Below are 21,204 nucleotides of genomic sequence, written 5' to 3' on the forward strand. Positions count from 1 at the left end.
TAAAACAACAATAAAACTCCATATTGCTTCCTCTCTCTTTTACCACCAATCTCTCACTGGATAGTTATCAGGTGTAGGATTCTATCTGATGTTCTCCTGTTAGCCTGACACATTGAGGCTAATTGCAATTCAGATTAACTAACTCAACACAGACCAGAATCAAACTATGGTTGATTTTCATCCTTCCAACTGTAAGTGCTGAGACAAATTGTAATAGTCATTTGCACAAGGTCAGGTCATTCAGTAAGTGATTTGAGGATCAAACATGAGATTTTCCTAGTGTATGTGACTCAGCTACTCCCTGACTTAACCAACTGAGCCATTGAAAGAGCAATAATTTGCTTTATTATTGTAATATTAGCCCTAAACAGCACAAATAAAATTTAAATAATTTTAATTTTGCTCTAATTTAGTCTAAATTAAAAATTCTAGCTCATAGCCAATTTTAAAGGTTACTTTAAAGATGTTATTGCCTATTTTCTTCTTACTTCTGCCTCTCACAGCTTGCAGAGAGAAACAACTTTAAAGTATATGGTTTTCACTGGTGGAAGACCAATGTTAAGTTTCATTTTCAACTAATTAAAAATCTAGCATCTTAACATTGACTTGGTTATATCATTGATTCTCTCAAATAACTGTATTCTTTAAAAGAATTGACTGAATTGAGCAAATTCACACCCAAAATAATGTCAATGCAATTTAGTTTTGACTTGGAACTGGTTTTGACTTATTTACTAATTTAGTGTGAGCCATCAACACTTCAACAGTTCTAGCTCATATTTGCTACTGAAAATACTTTGCACAGGTTTCAATTCATATGTCACCTGTATTGATGTCAAGGAGACATTGAAACTGAAACGTGTAAAGAAGGTTCTCTGATGCTTTGGAACTCTTAAATGATTCTATGATGTTAGAGATGGAGGTGTTATCAATGGGCTTTCTCTTGTAGCTGTCAAAATACAAGTGGAAGCTTACTTTTGCACTGCCTCACAGTGGTTGACCCATCAAAGTCAGTCGTTGTGTTGCCAGGACATGAGATGCAGTAATTTTGTCGAAACTCCGGCTGGTAGGTGCCCAAGGCACATCGTATGCACCGGTGAACAGTTGTGTTGTAATAATGGCCTGGGGAGCACTGAACTGTGAGAGTTTGAAAACAGTGTCATAATTACAAACACGACAACACGCCAACATTGAACCTTTTCATTGTTGAGAGCTGAAAAATCCCAATAAAGTTTTTGTCAGGCCGAAAGGAACCCTTTTCGTTTCTGTCAAGATACACTGAGTGTTCAAGAATGCAAAGGTTTTTATTCAGACATTGTCTGACCCTTGTTTACCATACACATTTTTAAATGACACAATTTGATAAAGATTCACAAATACAAAAAATGATGTCAAGTGTTTTATTGAACAAACAAAATAGGAGCAGAAGTAGACTATTCAGCCCCTTGAGCCTGCTCCGCTATTCAATAAGATCATGGCTGACTTGTTTTCAGCTACGTTGTGGAAAAATCCTTTTTTTATTATCTTGGTTTTTATTGAGAATACTCAATTCACCAATGTCACATCGAGAACATTCAGCCACTAAAGCCAAATCTCCAAGAGTCATTCATCGCTGCTTATTTGATTTAATAGTTCCCTTTAAAGTAAATTGGTGCTGCCTTTGGAAAGACTCCTTCTCTCACATTTCTGGAGTAAAGGCAATAATCAATTTGCAACAGCTGTATAATTTGTAGTTAAAACCTGGTATTCAACTCTTTCAACTTAATTGTCCACTCTTTGAACCTGTACTGCATGAACATGAGAGGTTCCGAATGTTATCTGAACTCGCAAGGATGTCAAGTAGGTACAGTACAACATAAAATGTACAAACTTTAGCCAGAAGCTAAAATAAGCTGGTTAATGGTTTTGGAAAAGAACACAACTCTATCAAAATTATAGTCTGTTTACATTGTATAATTAAATGGTTATAAGAAAAGACAACACGTGGAAATCAGCCACTTCCTTGCAGAGAAGGAGGCCAAAATTGGCAGACAATTCTGAGCTAGTTTCATGCTGGTTAAGTGGGAGCACCATTGCCTGTGAATGGGTTGCTGATACATACCCTTAAAAACTGGAGGTAAAATGAGCTTAGAAATGGGAGGTTTCTAACAGCGATGCCACAATGAGCAAGAGAGTCCAATGTTCTATTCTTGGCCTAAGCTGAGTTTGCTGACCTCAGCGAGTTGGTAATGAACTCACCACAACTGGTTTCAGCCATCTGGGGCTGGGGAGGAGAGTAAACGAGTTTTGGTGATAGGTATTCAGCGATTCCTGCTGGAAAGCACATGTGTCTTAATATTGTGAAAGGACAGGATATGGATTGAGTATGATGCCCCCTGCAGTCAAATAGCTTGGTGATACTCAGTCGCCTGATTCATATGTGATAAATTGTTATTGAGTGAGGTACTGAGGGTTGATTGACTTCAGGGGATTAAAGGAAAAAATTGTCAAGGACAAGCTCTCAAGTCAATCTTTACAACTTTTCAAAAAAACTATGCTGCAAGTTCTTTTAAAATTTGTTTATGGAATGTGAGTGTCACTGGCCAGACCAGCATTTATTGCCCAACCATATTTGACTATGAGAAGGTAGTGGTGAGCTGCCTTCTTGAACCATGTGGTGTAGGTACACCCACAGTGCTGTTAGAAAGAGAGTTCCGGGGTCTTGACCCAGTGATAGTTTAGGAACGGTGATATATTTCCAAGTCAGGATGACCTGTGACTTGGAGAACTTGCCGGTAGTGGTGATCAATATGTCTGCTGCCCTTGTTCTTCTAGGTGGCAGAGGTTGTGAGTTTGGGAGGTGCTGTCAAAGGAGCCTTGGCAGGTTACTCCAGTGCATCTTGTAGAAACACTGCAGGCACTGCGCATGGAAGTGAATGTTTAAGTGATGGATGGGACACCATTCAGTTTAATCAATTAAATACAGGACTTTCTGAATTTGTACCTCAGCATCAGAGATTAATCTAAAACTTCTATGCATATTGCTACTTATTTTCTATTAATAGAGACTTTAAAAAGAGATTCCTGTTCAACAGCTTTTCTTACTTACCTTTAGTATCACAATCCTGGAAGGATGAAGCTCCTTCGTGTTTTGTCATCAACCCTCCTCCACACTGGAAACACAGTGTCCGACCTGGCTCAGGCTGGTATGTACCTCGGCTGCATAACTGGCATGGCTGAAACCCATCTGACGAATAATGGCCTGGACTGCACTGACCTGCATCAACAATACCAACAGGGATTTAAGTGAGCTGACCAGTCATTGCTTAAAATAAACAACATAAATCAAAGTGCTCTAGACCAAAGGCAATGTTTATACACTAAATCATGGGACTGAGTGATGACAAGGGTGACGTGTTGTCCTTTCACCTCTAGGGTTGGGCTTTCAATTTAGCTTAGACACATGGAACGATGACTTTTTCTGTGGTGTTGGTTAAGAAAATTAATTAAAATGTATTTAGAAACTCTCAGCCTTATTTTTGACAGACATAATCCAAAGCCACAGGCTATACTCATTGGAGTCTGGAGACTTTTACTGCATAGCATTGAGGTAGGTTTACATTTAGGATGGCTTAGTTCAGCTGTGATTGGGCTGAATTTTACCAGCCCTTTGGGGATGGGCTGGGAGGAGTAAGGCTAACAAAATATTGCAGGAGAGGATTGAGTGGTGTGCCCATGTCTTCCTTCTGCCATGCCATTTTGTCAGTGGTGGGAAAGGTGGCAGACAACCCGACTGCTTGGAGCCCAATTGAACCAATGATGTGGCCAGTTAAGGCCTCTTGCCACCTCTGCTGGCATTTTCCAGTGGCTGGGGAGCACGCTGTTGGGCTCCAGGGGCAGGGCCCTTCTATTCTGGCACCCTTTGGCCCATGGAGCAGCCACCCCACCCCTCCAGCAGCAATGGCCACTCCTTAATAGGATGGGAGCCCTGGCAGTGATCAATAATTGGCTGCCATCGGCAAAATGCAGTCCCGTGTCCTGTTATCTACCAAAGTGGAGTTGTCCCTTGCTTTTGGCCCCGGCGGTGGGATTCCAGCTGCTTCTGTACAATTCCTGTCATTATTCCAGTGTTGTTGAGGTGTCCTGTCCTACCATGGCCCTTGTTCACATTTCAACTGACACTGGCCAGATTGTGCTGGATCCTACTACGCACAATAACAAAATACTCATTGACTATTCCCTGCTGTGTGCACTTGCAAATTACAGTGTTCATCACTGCTTATGTGTAGAGTCACTCTCAAAATTTTGGAACATAAAAAAGAGGCTGAAAGGCTTCTTATGGAAAAAGGTGCAGGTAGAATGTAATGTAATTTTGAGTTGCATTAGTTGCGTCCCATGCCTGACCTGGAAGAACTTGGTATTCTCGTTAAGTATAAATGTTTCATTTACAGTATTGTAGATACGTTATGCCTGAGGAATACCCAATACCTAACGGTCATCAAAATACACACGGATACATACTTACACAACCAAACTCACAAGCAGCTGCACCAAGCACGTTGAAATCCACAGGCAGTCACACTCAGGTTGACCGATAAACACACAAGTCATTTACCTGTGCATACACTTATGTTACGTGCTCCAGTTGGGCCGTTCCCATCAGTTCCAGGACATAAGTCACATGATAACTGTCCATCCTTTTCCTGGTAGGTGCCAGCAGGACATGGAACACATTTCTCCTGCTGTCCATGGTAGAAGGATCCTGACGAGCAGCTAACTGAGAAAGGAAAGTGCTGGTGAGGGGAATCGCAAAAGCACAATTCACTACAATACCTTTCTGTGTCTATTTTGGCCAACAATATTTTAAAGCATCTCTTTCTTCTTAAAATATTTATACACCTTGTAAACAATTTCTGTCACATGCTAAAATGTCACACACCTTTGAGCTGTGAAACACTCAAAACAAGGTTCAGTAAGGATGCTCAATGTAGGAAATGCCGTAGGAGGTAGCGGGACAGGTAGATAAGATGGTTAAGAAGTCATATGGGATACTTGCCTTTATCAGCCGAGACGTAGGGCAGGGAGGTTATGCTGGAACTGTATAAAATGCTGGTTAGGCCACAACTGGAGTATTGCATGCAGTTCTGGTCACCATATCATAGGAAGGATGTGATTGCACTGGAGAGGGTGCTGAGGAGATTTACCAGGATGCTGCCTGGGCTGGAGGGTCTGAGCTATAAGGAAAGATTGAATAGGCTGGGGTTGTTTTTCTTAGAGCAATGAAGGTTGAAAGGGGACTGGATAGAAATGTATAAGATTATGAGGGACATAGATAAGGTGGATAGGAAGGCACTTTTTCCATTAGTAGAGGGGTCGATAGCCAGGGGGAATAGATTTAAGGTAAGAGGCAGAAGGCTAAGAGGAGAGTTAAGGAGAAATTTTTTCACCCAGAGGGTGGTGGGAGTCTGGAACTCACTGCCTGAAAGGATTGTTGAGTCAGAAACTCTCGTAACATTTAAGAAGTATTTAGACATAGGTAGGATTCTAAATGAATGCTTTGTGTCAGTGTTCACAAGTGAGAGGGATAACGTGGGTATGGAAATCAGGCAGAAGGACTGCAATACAATTAAAGAAATTAGCATAGAAAGGGAGGAGGTTCTAAGTGGTCCGGCAGGCTTAAAAGTAGATAAATCTACAGGGCCAGATGAAATGTATCCCAGGCTGTTGAGTGAGGCAAGGGAGGAGATAGCAGGGGCACTGGCAATAATTTTCAAAACTTCTCTGGCCACTGGAGAGGTGCCAGAGGACTGGAGGATAGCCAATGTGGTACCATTATTCAAGAAGGGAGGAAGGGATAAACCAGGGAACTACAGGCCAGTCAGTCTAACCTCAGGGGTGGGGAAGCTTTTGGAAACAATTCTAAGGGACAGAATTAATCTATACTTGGAGAGGCAGGGATTAATCAAGGACAGTCAGCATGGTTTCGTTAAGGGGAGGTCATGTCTGATCAATTTGATTGAATTTTTCTAAGAGGTGACCAGGTGTGTAGATAAAGGCAATGCATTTGACGTAGTCTACTTGGATTTTAGCAAGGCTTCTGATAAGGTCCCGCATGGGAGACTGATGGTAAGAGCCCATGGGATCCAAGGCAATTTGGCAAATTGGATCCAGAATTGGCTGAGTGGCAGGAAGCAGGGGGTGATGGTTGAGGGGTGTTTTTGTGACTGGATGCCTGTGTCCAGTAGGGTTCCACAGGGACCAATGTTGGGTCCCTTGCTGTTTGTGGTATATATAAATGATTTAGACTTGAATGTAGGAGGGTTGATCAGTAAGTTCATGGATGTCACGAAAATTGGTGGGGTGGTAAATAGTGAGGAGGAAAGCCTTAGATTACAGGAGGATATAGGCAGGCTGGTCAGATGAGCTGATCAGTGGCAAATGGAATTTAATTCAGATAAATGTGAGGTGTTGCACCTGGGCAGGACAAACAAGGCACGGGAATACACAATGAATGGTAGGACCCTGGGAAGTACCGAGGATCAGATGGACCTTGATGTGCATGTCCATCTGTCCCTTAAGGTAGCGGGACAGGTAGATAAGGTGGTTAAGAAGGCATATAGGATACTTGCCTTTATTAGCCGAGGCATAGAACATAAGAGCAGGGAGGTTATGTTGGAACTGTATAAAACGCTGGTTAGGCCACAGCTAGAGTATTGCGTGCAGTTCTGGGATCCGCATTATGGGAAGGATGTGATTGCACTACAGAGAGTGCGGAGGAGATTTACCAGGATATTGCTTGGGTTGGAGAGTTTTAGTTATATGGGGAGATTGAATAGACTGGGGTTATTTTCCCTAGAAGAGGAGATTGAGGGGGGGGACATGGTTGAGGTGTATAAAATTATGAGGGGCATAGATAGGGTAGACAGGAAGGAACTTTTCCCCTTGGTGGAGGGATCAATAACCAGGGGGTATAGATTTAAGGTAAGGGGCAGGAGGTTTAGAGGGGATGTGGGGAAGAATTTTTTTACCCAGGGGGTAATGGGAATCTGGAACTCATTGCCTGCAAGGGTGGTAGCGGCAGAAACCTTCATAACATTTAAGAAGTATTTGGATGTGCGCTGGTGATGTCATGGCATACAAGACTATGGGCCTAGTGTTGGAAAATGGGATTAGAATAGTTTGGTACTTGTTTGACCGGCACAGACTCGATGGGCCAAAGGGCCTTTTTCTGTGCTATAGACCTCCATGACTATGACTCTATGTCACTATGAGATATTCACTTGCATTGCCATGGCCTCCAGGGCTATGGGCCAAGTGCTGGAAAATGGGATTAGCGTAGTCAGATCTTTGCTGACTGGCGTGGACACAATGGGCTGAATGGCCTCCTTCTGTACTGCAGACATCTATGAATCTATGAGGTTCTTCCCTATTCATATGCAACTTTTTCCAAAGGAAAGTAAAGGCAAACTGCATGCTCACACAGTGGTGCAAAATCAGCTTACTTGTATGGCTGAATTTGGATTTTGAGTTCTATTTATAAAATATATCAATGCTATTTTAAATAAGTGCGATTGGTTGTTTCCAATCACCCTCATTCTATTTAATGTACGTATTTTCTAAATTATTCTTCTGTCATCAGCCCATCTTGACCAAACACCTCTGCTGCTGAGAGGTCAAATGGGCAGTATCCTCCCAGTCTACTTTTAGTGACCTTGTGCCTCATCTCTCAAAAGGTGCTGGGAGTTTCACTCATGTCTCTCTCTCTCTTTCAATGTCCCTTTTCCTTACAGAAAGACCTTTGTTGCCTGGTCATTCATCATGTATTTCTTAAGTCCTTTTCCCTTTGTTTTTTGATAATACAAATGAGTAGTTTATGCTCTGATACTTCTACATGGATTACTTCAAAATGAGAAAAGGCCAATGAACTATCAAGCTGGTCCATTCTGTATTTTACAGCTGTCTTGTTTAAAAAATGCATTCACTCCTCATCTCTAAACATGTCGATCTGTTGGGTTGCCACGCTAAAATCCTTCGTTTCCTTGCTTAAGTGGGTAGTTCATTAAAATAAATGTCATAGAATCATGAAATGATACAATACAGAAAGAGGCCATTCAGCCCATCCAACCTGCGCCAGCATTTGATTAATTAATTTAGGACATGGATCCTAAACAGGATCCTGTATTTTAAGAAACTATTTGAAGAATCAGACATGGTAGTGTAATCAAGCTAATGACTGAGGGCCAGAGATATAAAAGATTCAGTGTGGAACAGCAGACCTTAAGCTGATTGAAGAACAAGGTTAAGTGTCTACTCAGGAAGTCAAACTGGAAGCCTGACCAAGTTCCAATGGTGGACGTTGAACGAGTGGAATAAGTGTCGCAAAGGGGATGTATCACCTGAATGTCACAAATGGAACAATCTGTCTTGCGCTTTATGTAGTTGTTTATTGTCATGTGTTATTATTGTTTGTGTTTTCCGGCAAGTTAGATAAAGCTCTGCAGCAACTTCACTGTTACATTTTAATTAAAAAAAAAACAAAATAAAATTCAACCTATGCATTTCCTTGCTTTTTACAGCCAACCAAAGTTTCTGATTCTCTGTCACCTCACTTATGCCACACACTTACCACATTTCCCATCCATCCACTCCTGCCCGATGTTGCATGCCTCCTGTTTCTCAGGCGCTTTTGCCAACTTCTTTGCCACTTCGTACTCTGTTCCAGAGAACCGAATGTGGAAGCGCTGATGGTTAATTGATTTTTTCAAAGTTTTAATCGCAGATTTCAGTTTCTTCTCCATCTTCTGCCTCAGACAGTTGATGTTGCAGCTGCCTGCAAGAAACGGATTTCATTTTGTCAAAGTGAGTTGGAGTAAATGAGCTGGGGCAGGAGCCAGAGTAAAAGAGTTGAAACAATCTCAATCAAGTTCCGCGTGGACAGGGGCTCTCCTTAAATCAAGATCACAGAATGGCTTATGTGCCAAATGGAGAAAGAGTGTCCCCTGCTACAGTGTGGATTACTCCTCAGGGACTCCGCTGAGGCATAGTTGAGAGGGCTAACAGTGTAACAATGCTATACCTGCAGCACTTGTAGAGAGTGCTTCATTCCATAGCACTAAAGTTCCACGTTTTGATAAGCCAAAACAGAATTAAAGTGAACTACTGTAATCTTGCTCTACATTCACTTAGCATCAGCCTATGGGAGGGGACTTTCCTTAGATTTTCCGAAATCTTCGCAAACACAATTACACCATGTTGGTTTTTACTTTGTACATGAGAAGGAATAAAATGCCTGCTGTGGTTTCAATATCATTTAATGTTATCAGTTCTCTTCTATACAAAGAAAATGTGTTCCATTAATTTTAAAATTAAGTTTTTGCAGCAATTTCAGCATTTATTTTATCTTAGATATATGCTTTAAATGGAACAAAAAGAAGTGGAATCTCCCTGTCCCTTTTTTTTTATTTAAATTTATTTCTGACCATTAATCTCTTGCTGATCTCTGGATTACGAATCAGTATGTGTATTGGAACATGTGCCATGGATGTGAATCACTAAACCGAAACCCATTTTAATGAATATTGATGAACATGCTTAAATGAAAGAGATATTGGCACACCAAACCTTTTATGACCAGATTGGCTAAATGATTTAGTCGCAATTTTAAGCAAATTGTAATATTACCGAATACAGCAGAACTGAGCCATCAGCAACCCATTTGAAATAATGGAGGCATGGGGGTGGGGGGGCAGTTACAGCAATATTGGTTCATTATACATACCATACAATACCATATTATAGGATATTACAATGCTTTTGATTTTATCTGGGGCAAGAATTTGATTTGGGTGCTGATTTACAAAGAACGATGGTAATTCTACTAATCTTTAAACCCTAAGCTCTGGAGCTTCCTCCCTAAACCTCTCCTGCTCTCTCCCTCTCTAAGAAGCTCTTTAAATGCTACCTTTTGAAAAGCTTTTGAACATCTGCCCTCTATCTTTTGATATAATTCAGTGTTAAATTTTGCTTTATAACACTCCCACAAAGCACCTTGGGATATATTATTATGTTAAAGGCACTATATAAATATAAGTTGTTATTGCTGAGTACAGAATGTGAGAATAAATTGGGAATAAGATGCCTCAAGACACAATGGACTGAATTTTTACTTACCTGATTCAACAGGAGTCGGGCGGGGCGGTTGCAAAGTTGTGGGGTCCCAGAGTTGGGAAACCCCCACATACTGTGACATCATTTATTGGTCCCTTGCCTTGAAATCAAGCTTTTTTAACAGGCTTGTCTTGCAGTCATTGGAAGCCACAAGATCAGCTTGGTTTATACCAGGGTTGGGGAAGCAATCCTGGCGATGGTGTAGTGATTTGGAGGTCCCAGGGGGCAAGGTTGGGGAGTGGCGGGGGGGGGTTCAGTGTCCAATGCTGGGGTGGTGTGGATACAGATATCAGAGGCGCTGGGGTTGAGGATTCAGAGGCTTCCAGTGGGGATCGGAACCCTCGATGGAAGTTAGAGTTTGCCCGCTTGCAGGGGTTTGCTCAGGCAGGCGTAGGTGCAAAGGCGCATACCTCCTGCAAATGGCAAGCCCTTGCCCAGGTGTAGCTGCCAGCTTTCCTGAGAATTGGGCTGGCCAGCCCACCAATTTTCCTTGTGTGGTGAAGCTGATTTGTAGATTATAAAGTAAATTACATATGATCAGGGATAGAGTTGAGGAGGCAACTGGTTCACACCAATTGAAAGATTTTTGACATGTGTTTACTATTGTTACATAGGAAAACACGACAGCAAAACAAGTTCCACAGCCACAATTGAGAGGAATGACCAATTAATCTGTTTTTTGGGGATATGTGTTGAATGAGGAATGTTGGCCTGAATCCTGGGAGCATTCTGTGTTCTTTGAATTGTAAAGCCTGAAGTGGGTTGGAGACGGGTGTGGGCCAGAAACTGGACTTTATAAACTTTAATGCACCCTCTTCCACAAACCCCAGCTCGACCCAAACCCACCTGTTTTCTTTTCATTAAAACTCCCCCACAACTAAATAAAATTTTTTACAGCAAAAATTGTCACTATCTCATATAAACAGGGATCAATTGTGGGGGTGGCAAATCTACCCTTTATTTTCCAGTTGCCCTTTTGAACAGTTTCAAGGCAGCAACTTACATCTAGTCTTTGAAATTATTCAAAATCACCAATGAAAATTACAGGGAATTAGCAGCTGCTATTTTCACCCCCTACCACGGTTAATGTGCAAGAATTTATGGCTTTCCAGAGGACTGTGGCATGTTAATCCTTCCACCGCTATCTGAACTAACTGTTAATGCTCTTGGAACAACAATCATTTCTTGCTGGCATATGTTGTGACCGTCAATCTCTCAAACCTACAGGTAGGTGAGTATTGTCTAATACATACATTTGAGTAGGTTAAAGGGAAAACATCAGTGTAAACCCTCGATATACACAAGAACAGATCTTGACAACAAAATCCAGTAACATTCAAGTAATTTGATTCCCACAAGCTGTGGGGTCAGGCTGGGTAGAACCATATTATCTAACTAGTCTGTGTCCTTGAGGGCTTATTGATATCCATAATCTTTAGTGTTGGCACTCTAATGCAGTCAATATGTTTTCTAATGAAGAGAATGCAACACAAAAGTCAAATGCCATTAGTTGTAAACTCGCCTTGTTCTTGCTGTTGAGTCAGAAGGCTGGGGCTAAACCATGTTCCCAGGTTTAAGCACATAATCTACAGGCCCAGACTTTCGTGCAATACTGAGGGAGTCCTGCATTGTCAGAGATGCCAGCCTTTCGATGAGACATTAAGTCATGACCCGGTCTGCCTATTCAGGTAGACATAATATGAAATACGATTCAAAGAGCACAGAATGCTCTCAGGATTCAGGGCAAAATTCCTCATTCAACGCATATCCTCAAAAATCAGATTATTTGGTCATTCCTCTCAGTTGTGGCTGGGGAACTTGTTTTGCTGTCATGTTTTCCTATGTAACAATAGTAATTACACATCAAAAATCTTTCAATTGGTGTGAACCAGTTGCCTGCTCAACTCTATTCCTGATCATATGCAATTTACTTTATAATCTACAGAGCAGCTTCACCACACAAGACAGAGGGGTTACTATATACGAAACAAAAACAAAAATACCTGGAAAAACTCAGCAGGTCTGGCAGCATCTGCAGAGAGGAGCACAGTTAATGTTTCGAGTCCGAATGACTCCTCAGACTCGAAACGTTAACTGTGTTCCTCTCCGCAGATGCTGCCAGACCTGCTGAGTTTTGCCAGGTATTTTTGTTTTTGTTTTGGATTTCCAGTATCTGCAGTTTTTTGCTTTTATCTTACTATATGTGATTTGGATTACTTTTTTTTGTTCATTCCTGGGATGTGGGCATCACTGGCTAGGCCAGCACTTATTGCCCATCCCTAGTTGCTCTCGAGAAGGTGGTGGTGAGCTGCCTTCTTGAACTGCTGCAGTCCATGTGGTGTAGGTACACTCACAGTGCTGTTAGAAAGGGAGTTCCAGGATGTTGATCCAGCAACAGTGAAGGAACGGTGATGTATTTCCAAGTCAGGATGGTGAGTGGCTTGGAAGGGAACTTACAGATAGTGATGTTCCCATGTGTCTGTTGCCCTTGTCCTTCTAGATGGTAGCGGTATTGGATTTGGAAGGTGCTGTTGAAGGAGCCTTGGTGAGTTCCTGTAGTGCATCTTGCAGATGGTACACACTGCTGCTACTGTTTGTCGATGGTGGAGGGAGTGAATGTTTGTGAATGGGGTGCCAATCAGGCAGGCTGCTTTGTCCTGGATGGTATCAAGCTTCTTGAGTGTCATTGGTGCTGCACTCATCTAGGCAAGTGGAGAGTATTCCATCACACTCCTGACTTGTGCCTTGCAGATGGTGGACAGGCTTTGGGGAGTCAGGGGGTGAGTTGCATGCTGCAGGATTCCTAGCCTCTGACCTGCTCTTGCAGCCACAGTATTTATATAGCTAGTCCAGTTAAATTTCTGGTCAGAACATTGATACTGGGATTCAGTGATGGAAATGTCAAGGGGCGATGTTTAGATTCTCACCTGTTGGAGAGTGTCATTGCCTGCCACCTGTGTGTCACGAATGTTATTTGCCGCTTGACTGCCCAAGCCTGGATATTGTCCAGGTCTTGCTGCATTTGGACATGGACTGCTTTGGTATCTGAAGAGATGCAAATGGTGCTGAACATTGTGCAATCATTAGCCAACATATCCCCTTCTGACCTTATGATGAAAGGAAGGACACTGATCGAGCAGCTGAAGGTGGTTGGGCAGGACGCTATCCTGAGGAACTCCTCTGCAGTGATGTCCTGGAACTGAGATGACTGACCTTCAACAACCACAACCATTCCTTTGTGCTAGGTATGACTCCAACCAATGGAGAGCTTTCCCCCTGATTCCCATTGACTCCAGTTTTGCTAGGGCTCCTTGATGCCACACTCGCTCAAATGCTGCCTTGATGTCAAGGGCAGTAACTCTCACCTCACCTCGGGAGTTTAGCTCTTTTGTCCATGTTTGAACCAAGGCTGTAATGAAGTCAGGAGCTGAGTGACCCTGGCGGAACCCAAACTGAGCATCAGTAAGCAGGTTATTGCTAAGCAAGTGCTGCTTGATAGCACTGTTGATGACCCCTTCTATCACTGTACCGTAAACTCGCAAAGCCAGACGGAGCTGCATAAGATGCTCCCATGCTGTGGTGATGGCTGTGAAGCCGGGAAGTGCAGCTGGAGGTGAGCCAAGTGCTAAACAGATGAAGTGCCTTCCAAAAAATTGACAACCACCTGACAAGCAGTGACAGCACTCTCTGAGAGGGGACATGCTTTGAACAGCAGCCACTCAGTTGTCCATTTTACTGATCAAAGCCTTCCCAATGAAAAAGCTCTTCTTGCTATACACCCACCTCGGTGACCCAGGTGAGTAGTTCCTGACAGGTCAGGAAACAGGTGCCATGGCTGAAAAATTCTGAATTGAGGCTGAAACCATCCTTAATTGGCTTCTTAACTATCTTAATTACTTTCTACCCAACAGATCCAAGTGAATTCTCTGCTCACTCTCAGTCCTATCCCGCAGAAACCCGGCAGAAGGTAGGATAATGTCGGGATCCTGACCCAATGCCAATTTCAGGGGGTTTAACCCCCTGCACACACATTGTGCCAACTTCGCTTGCCTGGAAAAATTCCTCATTCGACTCTCCTTTCCACAGATACCGACTGACTTCCTGTACATTTCCAGCTTTTTCTACAAAAGTTAAATCCCTGGGCCAAGTGTGACATTTATCCTGTGCAGAAATTGGACAATTTTGTCTTGTTGCCAATTACCTATCCTCCTGGATCCTTCTGGCATTTTTGTTTTCAGTCCAGGGGAGTCAGGCACCACTCAAGTGGCCAGTATTTAGCTGTCAGCCTGGAAGGTCAGTGGTGCTGAACCACAGGAAATATGTGTGCCCATGCCCATGTCCAAATGGCCTCATTGACTTCACCCATTTCCAGTAGAGGACAGTGATTGGGAATGAGGAACCCGAGCTGATTTTCTCCACCCTAACCCAGAAGCCAACAGCAACAGGTGTATTGCCACCCTGCCTGAGGCCAGAATCGAACATGGGACCTTCTGAACCATTTGTCTCAGTTACTCACCAGTAAACTCATTACACTGCTTTTATATTAATTGCAAAAACTAAAAAACAGCAACAGCAAAAGACTCTCCTTTCACCTGTTATATCTTCCTTTCTTATTTCCGCTTCAAAGTCCAGTGTTATTCGGGTCACTTCTTTTCCCGGGGGATTGCGGGTCCGTCGACCTTTTGCTTTCTTGGAAGAATCACATTTTAGGTTCACAAAGGTAACTTGACAGTTGTCAGTACACGGGAAGGTACCTCCTTCATAACAAGGCAACGAAACAAAGCAAGAACAGTGAGTGATGTCAGCAGGCATTGGAGACAACTCAACCACAAAAAAAAACTATTCTTTCATCTTCTCCCTGGTATCCTGGCCAATGTTTTTCCCAAAACTAACGGTTTAGTGGTTAATTACACTAATCGATGTAAGGGCACAGTGAGGCCCAGACCAATCACACGACCTGATGCTGGGATTGTACCTGGCACAGTGAGGCCCAAACCAATCACACCACCCAATGCTGGGACTGTACCTGGCACAATGACTGCCAGACCAATCACACCATCTGATGCTGGGTCTGTACCTGGCACAAAGAGGCCCAGACCAATCACACCACACGATGCTGGGACTGTATCTGGCACAATGAGACCCAGACCAATCACACCACCTGATGCTGGGACTGTACCATCAGAAAGATGCAGAACAATTAGTAAAGATATACCAACATTCTAACTGAAACAAGAGCTGAAGCCTCAGGACAAAGGAGAATAAAATGGAAAAAAACTATGAGGCAAACTAGTGACTGGTGTCAAGTGTTTTGTACCTGTGATAACTGGGCGCCCGCTGTCCTGCTTTCCCTTAATACGTGGATGAAGGTGACACTTGGCATCTTTAATCTTGAAGGAAGCTCTTTGTTTGACCGGGGGAGCTAAAGTCTCTAAAAGGAAACAAGAGCATTTAAAGACATCTTAAAGCAGCAGTTAAATACAAACTGAGTGGCCTTTCATTCAGTATTGTGCTTCCATTGTTTACCTTGTACACTTCATATTAGAGGCACATAGAGCAGGGTGGAGATTTACAGGGGGGAGCTTTTATGAATTGGTACTCCTGAAGCACTCAAGAACACAAGAACTTAAGAAAAGGGAGTACAATTAGGCCATACAGTCCCTCAAGCCTGCCCTGCCATTTCTTAAATTCATGGCTGAACATTTACATCAACTCTATTCCCATGTGCTATTCACATATCCCTCAATTTTTGTGTCAAAAAAATCTAATGAACACTGTCTTGAATATGCTCAATGACTGAGTGTGCACAGCTCTCTGGGGTAGAGAATTCCAAAGATTCAAACCCTCTGAGAGAAGAAATTTCTCCTAAATTAATGGTTAAATGGTTGAACTTTTATCCTGAGACTTTGACCTCTAGTTCCAGATGCTCCAGCCAGCGGAAACAGCCTCTAGCTTTACCTTGTCAAGCCTGCTAAAGATTTTATACGTTTAAATGTGCTCACCTCTCATTCTTCTGAACTTCAGAAAAAATAAGGCCATTTTACTTAATGCCCCCATCATCTAACAGACGTCCTCTCCAAGGAGTTAATCTAATGAACATTCATTGCATCCTGTCCAAGGCAAGTATATCCTAAGTTGGTTAAGGTGACCAAAACCGTATACAGTTTTTCATATGTGGTTTCATTAAAGCCCTGCACAACTGTAGCAAGTCTTCCTTACATCTTATACTGCAACCCCCTTTGCAATAAAAGCTAACAGTCCTGCAGGTTGGAGGTGCTTATTGGGTCAGTGTGTCCTGCACAACTTTCTGCTGACCTTTCCCCAAATTCCCAAGATGCGCTGCTGTTTACACTGTTCTGTGCTAGGAACGCTGATTCAGAAAATCTCCCCCACAGGGTGTTGTGGAATCAGCCACTGCTGCACTGTTGCTCCACAATTAGAAATCCAATCTTGGGACAAAAAAAAATTGGTTGATGCTAAACACTGTGGCTCCAAACAAAATGCCTTACGTCAATGAAAGATTTCAGCAGTACTTACGGGAGCAGGGCGACATTTTGTCAGGGGCTTACCTACACAGCCTGTGATGTTGGTGTTCTGTCGTTGTTGGGCACCAGCCCTCCTTATAGGAGCCCCACAGCTCACAGTGTAACTGTTATCGGAACCTGGCGGAAATGAGGACAGTATTAAGAGACAGAGGAATGGATGGGTATTTATTAATGCTGCACCACTGCTGGAAAGGTGCACAGGGTACTCACTCTGATCAACAGTTATAATTCTCACCCTCCAATATTCTCTCTTTCCCTCCTAAAGGCAGTGACTCGTGCAGATAATACGGATCCATGGCTAAAAGGATTGTGCTACAGAGAGTTGGCCTGGACTCAATCGGCCATATGACCTCTTTCTGTACCATTATGACTCAAAACTGCACAACCAAAATAATTAACTCAGTATAACCTGGGGCTCAGATTTTTGCGGAGTAAGGCTGGCTCCCAAGGCGTTTAAAAATGGTGAACAGGAGCCGGATGTGCATTTCTGGAAGGTGTCATTTTCTCTGGTGGGGGGAAGAGAGCAGGGTGTGAGCCAGAACTGAACAGGGCCATTCGTAATTAGTGCCGAATTCAAAACAGACCTAATTTTGACTGTTCCAAGAGCTTTAACCCATAGTGTAGGAGTCATGAATTTATGGAGAAGACGTAAACACTCGTGAAGGATGGATAAGGCCTGTTAAGTGTCATGATCTGAAGTTATTTAAATTCCTAGCCCTTTAAACATGAACAACTAAGCTGTAGCTGTCAGTAAGAGTAAAAACAAAACATGCACTGCTGGAGTACATTGATTGACAGGCCATCTGGTGTGGCTTAGAAAAAAATACTCCCGTCTGTTCCTACAGTTTCAATTTACTTCATTGTTGACATTTCTCACAGGCTATTACTATGGCTGAGTCCATTATGAATGCTTGGCTGAGTTTCAAACACTCCAAAACTACTTATCTCAGTAGGGGGTGGGGCTGAGTTCACATTTTTCTTGACAGTTCTAACAGGCTATTAAAGGGTAGCTGTACTCGATGTCACTACTGAACAGAAGGTTGTTTGTGTTTATAACCAATTGACCATTTGAGGGGATCTAAAATCTTTGAGTTTCAAGAATGTTTTTTCTGTATCAAGTGTGTATGACTGAGACTCTGTTAGATTGTTAGAAGTTTAATTTTTCGCATCTCCACATGGCTCCTGAGGTTTCCCCATAGTGGGCACTGGGTGAGTGGTTCTGGAAGTGGCAGAGGGGTGTGAGGGGTATGGAGGGGGCATGGGTGTATGAGGGTACTTGGTGCTAATTGTATAAATTAAGGTTAAGTGCATACAGGTGGGGGGCACTCTGAATAATTATTTGTGCACATATAAAGAGATACATATTGACACAGGGTTGTAGAGGAAGGAACTATACATGTGTAATGTCTCACTTTTTGAATAAATCTAAAACTGAGAGATATAGACTTCTAGTCTTCTCCTTCAACAAGTGGATGTAAGTTTAACACATGGAGGGTAGGGTATGAGGAGGCATAGTTTGTGGGTAGGGGAGGCGGGGTGAGTGGTGAGGGCCAGACGGCTTGATAGCTTTTCATAAAACTGGGGCCAAAGTCTCAGAGAACCACCGTGGGCCTTCTAACCAGCTGGTCTCAGCATATGTCTGACTCCATGGTTGCCTCTGAACTGCCTCTGGGGGCAGCAGACATAAGGGTATGAGGGGATATGACCACCCCCACTCCCCACCCAGTAGAGCAAAAAATCTTGCCTGCGGGGGTCGTTTCCATGAGGCAGATCTGCTGAGTTGGGAGATTTCCCGACTTGAGCTTCCTGCCTCCACGGCAAAAAATTTGGCCCTGGACATTGAACTTTAGGCTGGTGCAGCTTTGATTCACAGTCAGCAGTGCAATAACCGCCTGAGCCCGAGAATGTTAGTTGTGCAGTGGCTGCGATCATCATTCTTAAGCTGGAGACTGCAAACCCTCTTTTTTAGCTAGTTACATGGTTAAATCATTCTTACAAAGTTTAAACAGATTTTCTTATAGAAAAGAGAAGGAATAGCAAGCTTGAAGAAATGCACTTTAAGCAATGTGCTTGTTTTTAAAAGCTTGACTCCACATTACAAGGAAATAATCGATACCACATTTTAACCAGAAACTGCATATTCACATGGCCTCCAGTCTCACTGTTAAGTGAAACTATAGGAGTCTCTTAAAGAGTCTATCATGCACTTTTCATGGGGAATCTCTAGGTGGATGATTTTTTCGCTCTGTACCTGAAGATCCTGATGCAATTATAGCAACACAACTACAACCTTAGCTAAGATGATCAAACTAATCTATAAATGCACATTTGGCACTAACTCCACCTTGCGGCCACTCTAGCTCCAACTGAAGTCCATTTGGAAGGATAAATATTCTCGTTACGTGAGGGAATCAATGAAATCTTATCTGTTTCTTCTGTGTTACTGGTTTTCTTAAACAAATCTGAGAAAATTTGACTAAATTAATCAACAAGTACTGAACCATATGATCTGGGGTTCATGACAGGCCAGGGGAGGAAATTCCCCTCCAGTTATTTTAGGTTAACAAGATTGTGAACACAGCAGGGAGATTTCCTACATTCAACATTTCCAGCAAAACTGCAGAAATGTTCTAATAATTGACTTTTATCATTCTGCTTGACAAAGTGACCAGAGTGAATGTTGCCATGGTGCTTACTGTGTCACTAACATAAAGAGGCCAGAGGGAATGTTGTCACTGTATTTACAGTGTCACAACACACAGAGAGGCCAGAGGGAATTTTGTCATATATTTACAGTGTCATTAACATAGAGAGGCCAGAGGGAATGTTGCCACGGTATTTACAGTGTCACTAACACAGAGAGACCAGAGTGAATTTTGTCAGTATATTTATAGTGTCACTAACATACGTTGTCACGGTATTTAGTTTCACTAACACACAGACAATCAAACAGTCCGGTTTTCCATGTTCAAAATGCTTTTAACTAATAAACAAACATTTTCAAAGAAGATTAGAGAAAAAAAAGAGAATTGTTTAATGCCTCAATGATTTTTCTCCTGGACTGCTCTGAGTAGCATCCTCAAGGTTAGTCTTTAGTTACTGAAGACTCCAGGTAGAGCTGGAGAACTGGCTACCCTAGCTCCCTGATTAATCAGCAAGGACATCCAATGTGGCTCATGCTGGGACTGGAAATGCTGATCAGGATCAGGACCTTGGGTTTCTTGTGACCTTGCACGATACCTACCTGCCTGGAAGTGAGCCTTGGAGGCACAGCTGAGCGAGCAGGTCTCTCTCTTCCCACTCTTGACACAGGAAAGTTGCGCTCGAGGAGAGTTGGAATCCGGCAGGCACTTTGCTACCTCTGAAAATTAAAAGAAATCGATCTCACACATCCTGAAATGCTGAGCAAAACAAAAGGAAAGGATTTTTAAAAAAAACAAAGGGCATAATCTTCACTTAAACTGACCAGATTGAAGACTGAAGAACTTAAAATTGGATGGGGTGTAAGACGGGCATCTGACTTGATCCTGTCAGTTTCCAACTGGGAGGATTAGGTTAAAATTCTAATACAATTGTTAATGCATTGTGAGGGTTGTCACAGAACAGAACAACAAACTGAGCCCATTCCAATTTCTAGGGGATTCTACAGGCCCAACAAATTTAGCCTGGCACAATTTTTCAGCAGAGGCCAAATTAATCTTTTGCACCGAGTCTTTACAGAGAACTGCAGAGGCCCAATTCCCTTTAGTTTCACTATATATATATTTTTGGCAACTATATGAATGGGCAGTTTGCTTGAAAGGTGGCTCTAACTGAGTGGGCTGAAATGAATGTTGGCTTTAGTGACCTCATTGGGTACAAAGGTATTTTGAAGGTGGATTTGAGAAATGCTTGACAAAATAAATTCCAGTTAGGCTAGAGGAGAAGAGCTCGTCTTCAGTGGGCCAGGACCTTATGCTACGTTGATTGCTGAAAGAAAAGGGTCATCAGTGGCTGGTTTCTGCCTCAGGATGTTGTGGCTCTTATAAGTATTATACTGCAAGGGTATTTATAGCACAAACTGAGCGTAGCTTTGCCACTAAAAGGTACTTTATTCCTAATTCCCCAAGGGGGGAGGTTTCAAAATCTTAAGATCTTATGATGTTAGCAAGCTGTTGTACAATGAGATGCCAGGCATTAAGACCTTCAATATCTGAAATTACGGCAGAAAACATTGATACAAAGCAGAATCTGACCTTGGGCAGATGACCTGTGTAAGAAATGATCTCACAGGGAGTGGGAACAGCTCTGTCCTTCCTCCCCCATGGGTAGCTCTTTGACACCACACCACAGAAATTGACAGCTTGGTTCCTTGAGTAGTATAAACAGTCAGGCCTTTTAACAATAACACACTTGAAAGTGACATTTCTCTGAGAGGGAACAGACCAAAGGTAGTGAGAGTTGGAGGGATAGAAAGTTTTAGGGAACACTTCCAATTTTACCTTCCAGGAGAGAGTTCAGCACTCTATTACAT

The 21,204-nt window shown here is 42.7% G+C and overlaps 1 protein-coding gene across 1 annotated transcript in view; it reads right to left on the minus strand.

The window, feature by feature from the left end:
• scube3 (signal peptide, CUB domain, EGF-like 3) overlaps positions 1 to 21,204 on the minus strand; it is a 403,547-nt gene that overhangs the window by 10,512 nt on the left and 371,831 nt on the right. Inside the window, exons 11-18 of the mRNA XM_041196379.1 lie at positions 19,936 to 20,052; positions 16,716 to 16,808; positions 15,464 to 15,577; positions 14,739 to 14,903; positions 8,606 to 8,809; positions 4,595 to 4,756; positions 3,089 to 3,256; positions 976 to 1,137 (exon numbers count right to left, since the gene is read on the minus strand). Of these exons, the coding sequence (XP_041052313.1) occupies positions 976 to 1,137; positions 3,089 to 3,256; positions 4,595 to 4,756; positions 8,606 to 8,809; positions 14,739 to 14,903; positions 15,464 to 15,577; positions 16,716 to 16,808; positions 19,936 to 20,052 (1,185 nt within the window). The remainder of the gene's footprint in view (positions 1 to 975; positions 1,138 to 3,088; positions 3,257 to 4,594; positions 4,757 to 8,605; positions 8,810 to 14,738; positions 14,904 to 15,463; positions 15,578 to 16,715; positions 16,809 to 19,935; positions 20,053 to 21,204) is intronic.

Source organism: Carcharodon carcharias, chromosome 9 (genome assembly GCF_017639515.1).
Source record: "Carcharodon carcharias isolate sCarCar2 chromosome 9, sCarCar2.pri, whole genome shotgun sequence".
Taxonomy (NCBI): domain Eukaryota; kingdom Metazoa; phylum Chordata; class Chondrichthyes; order Lamniformes; family Lamnidae; genus Carcharodon; species Carcharodon carcharias.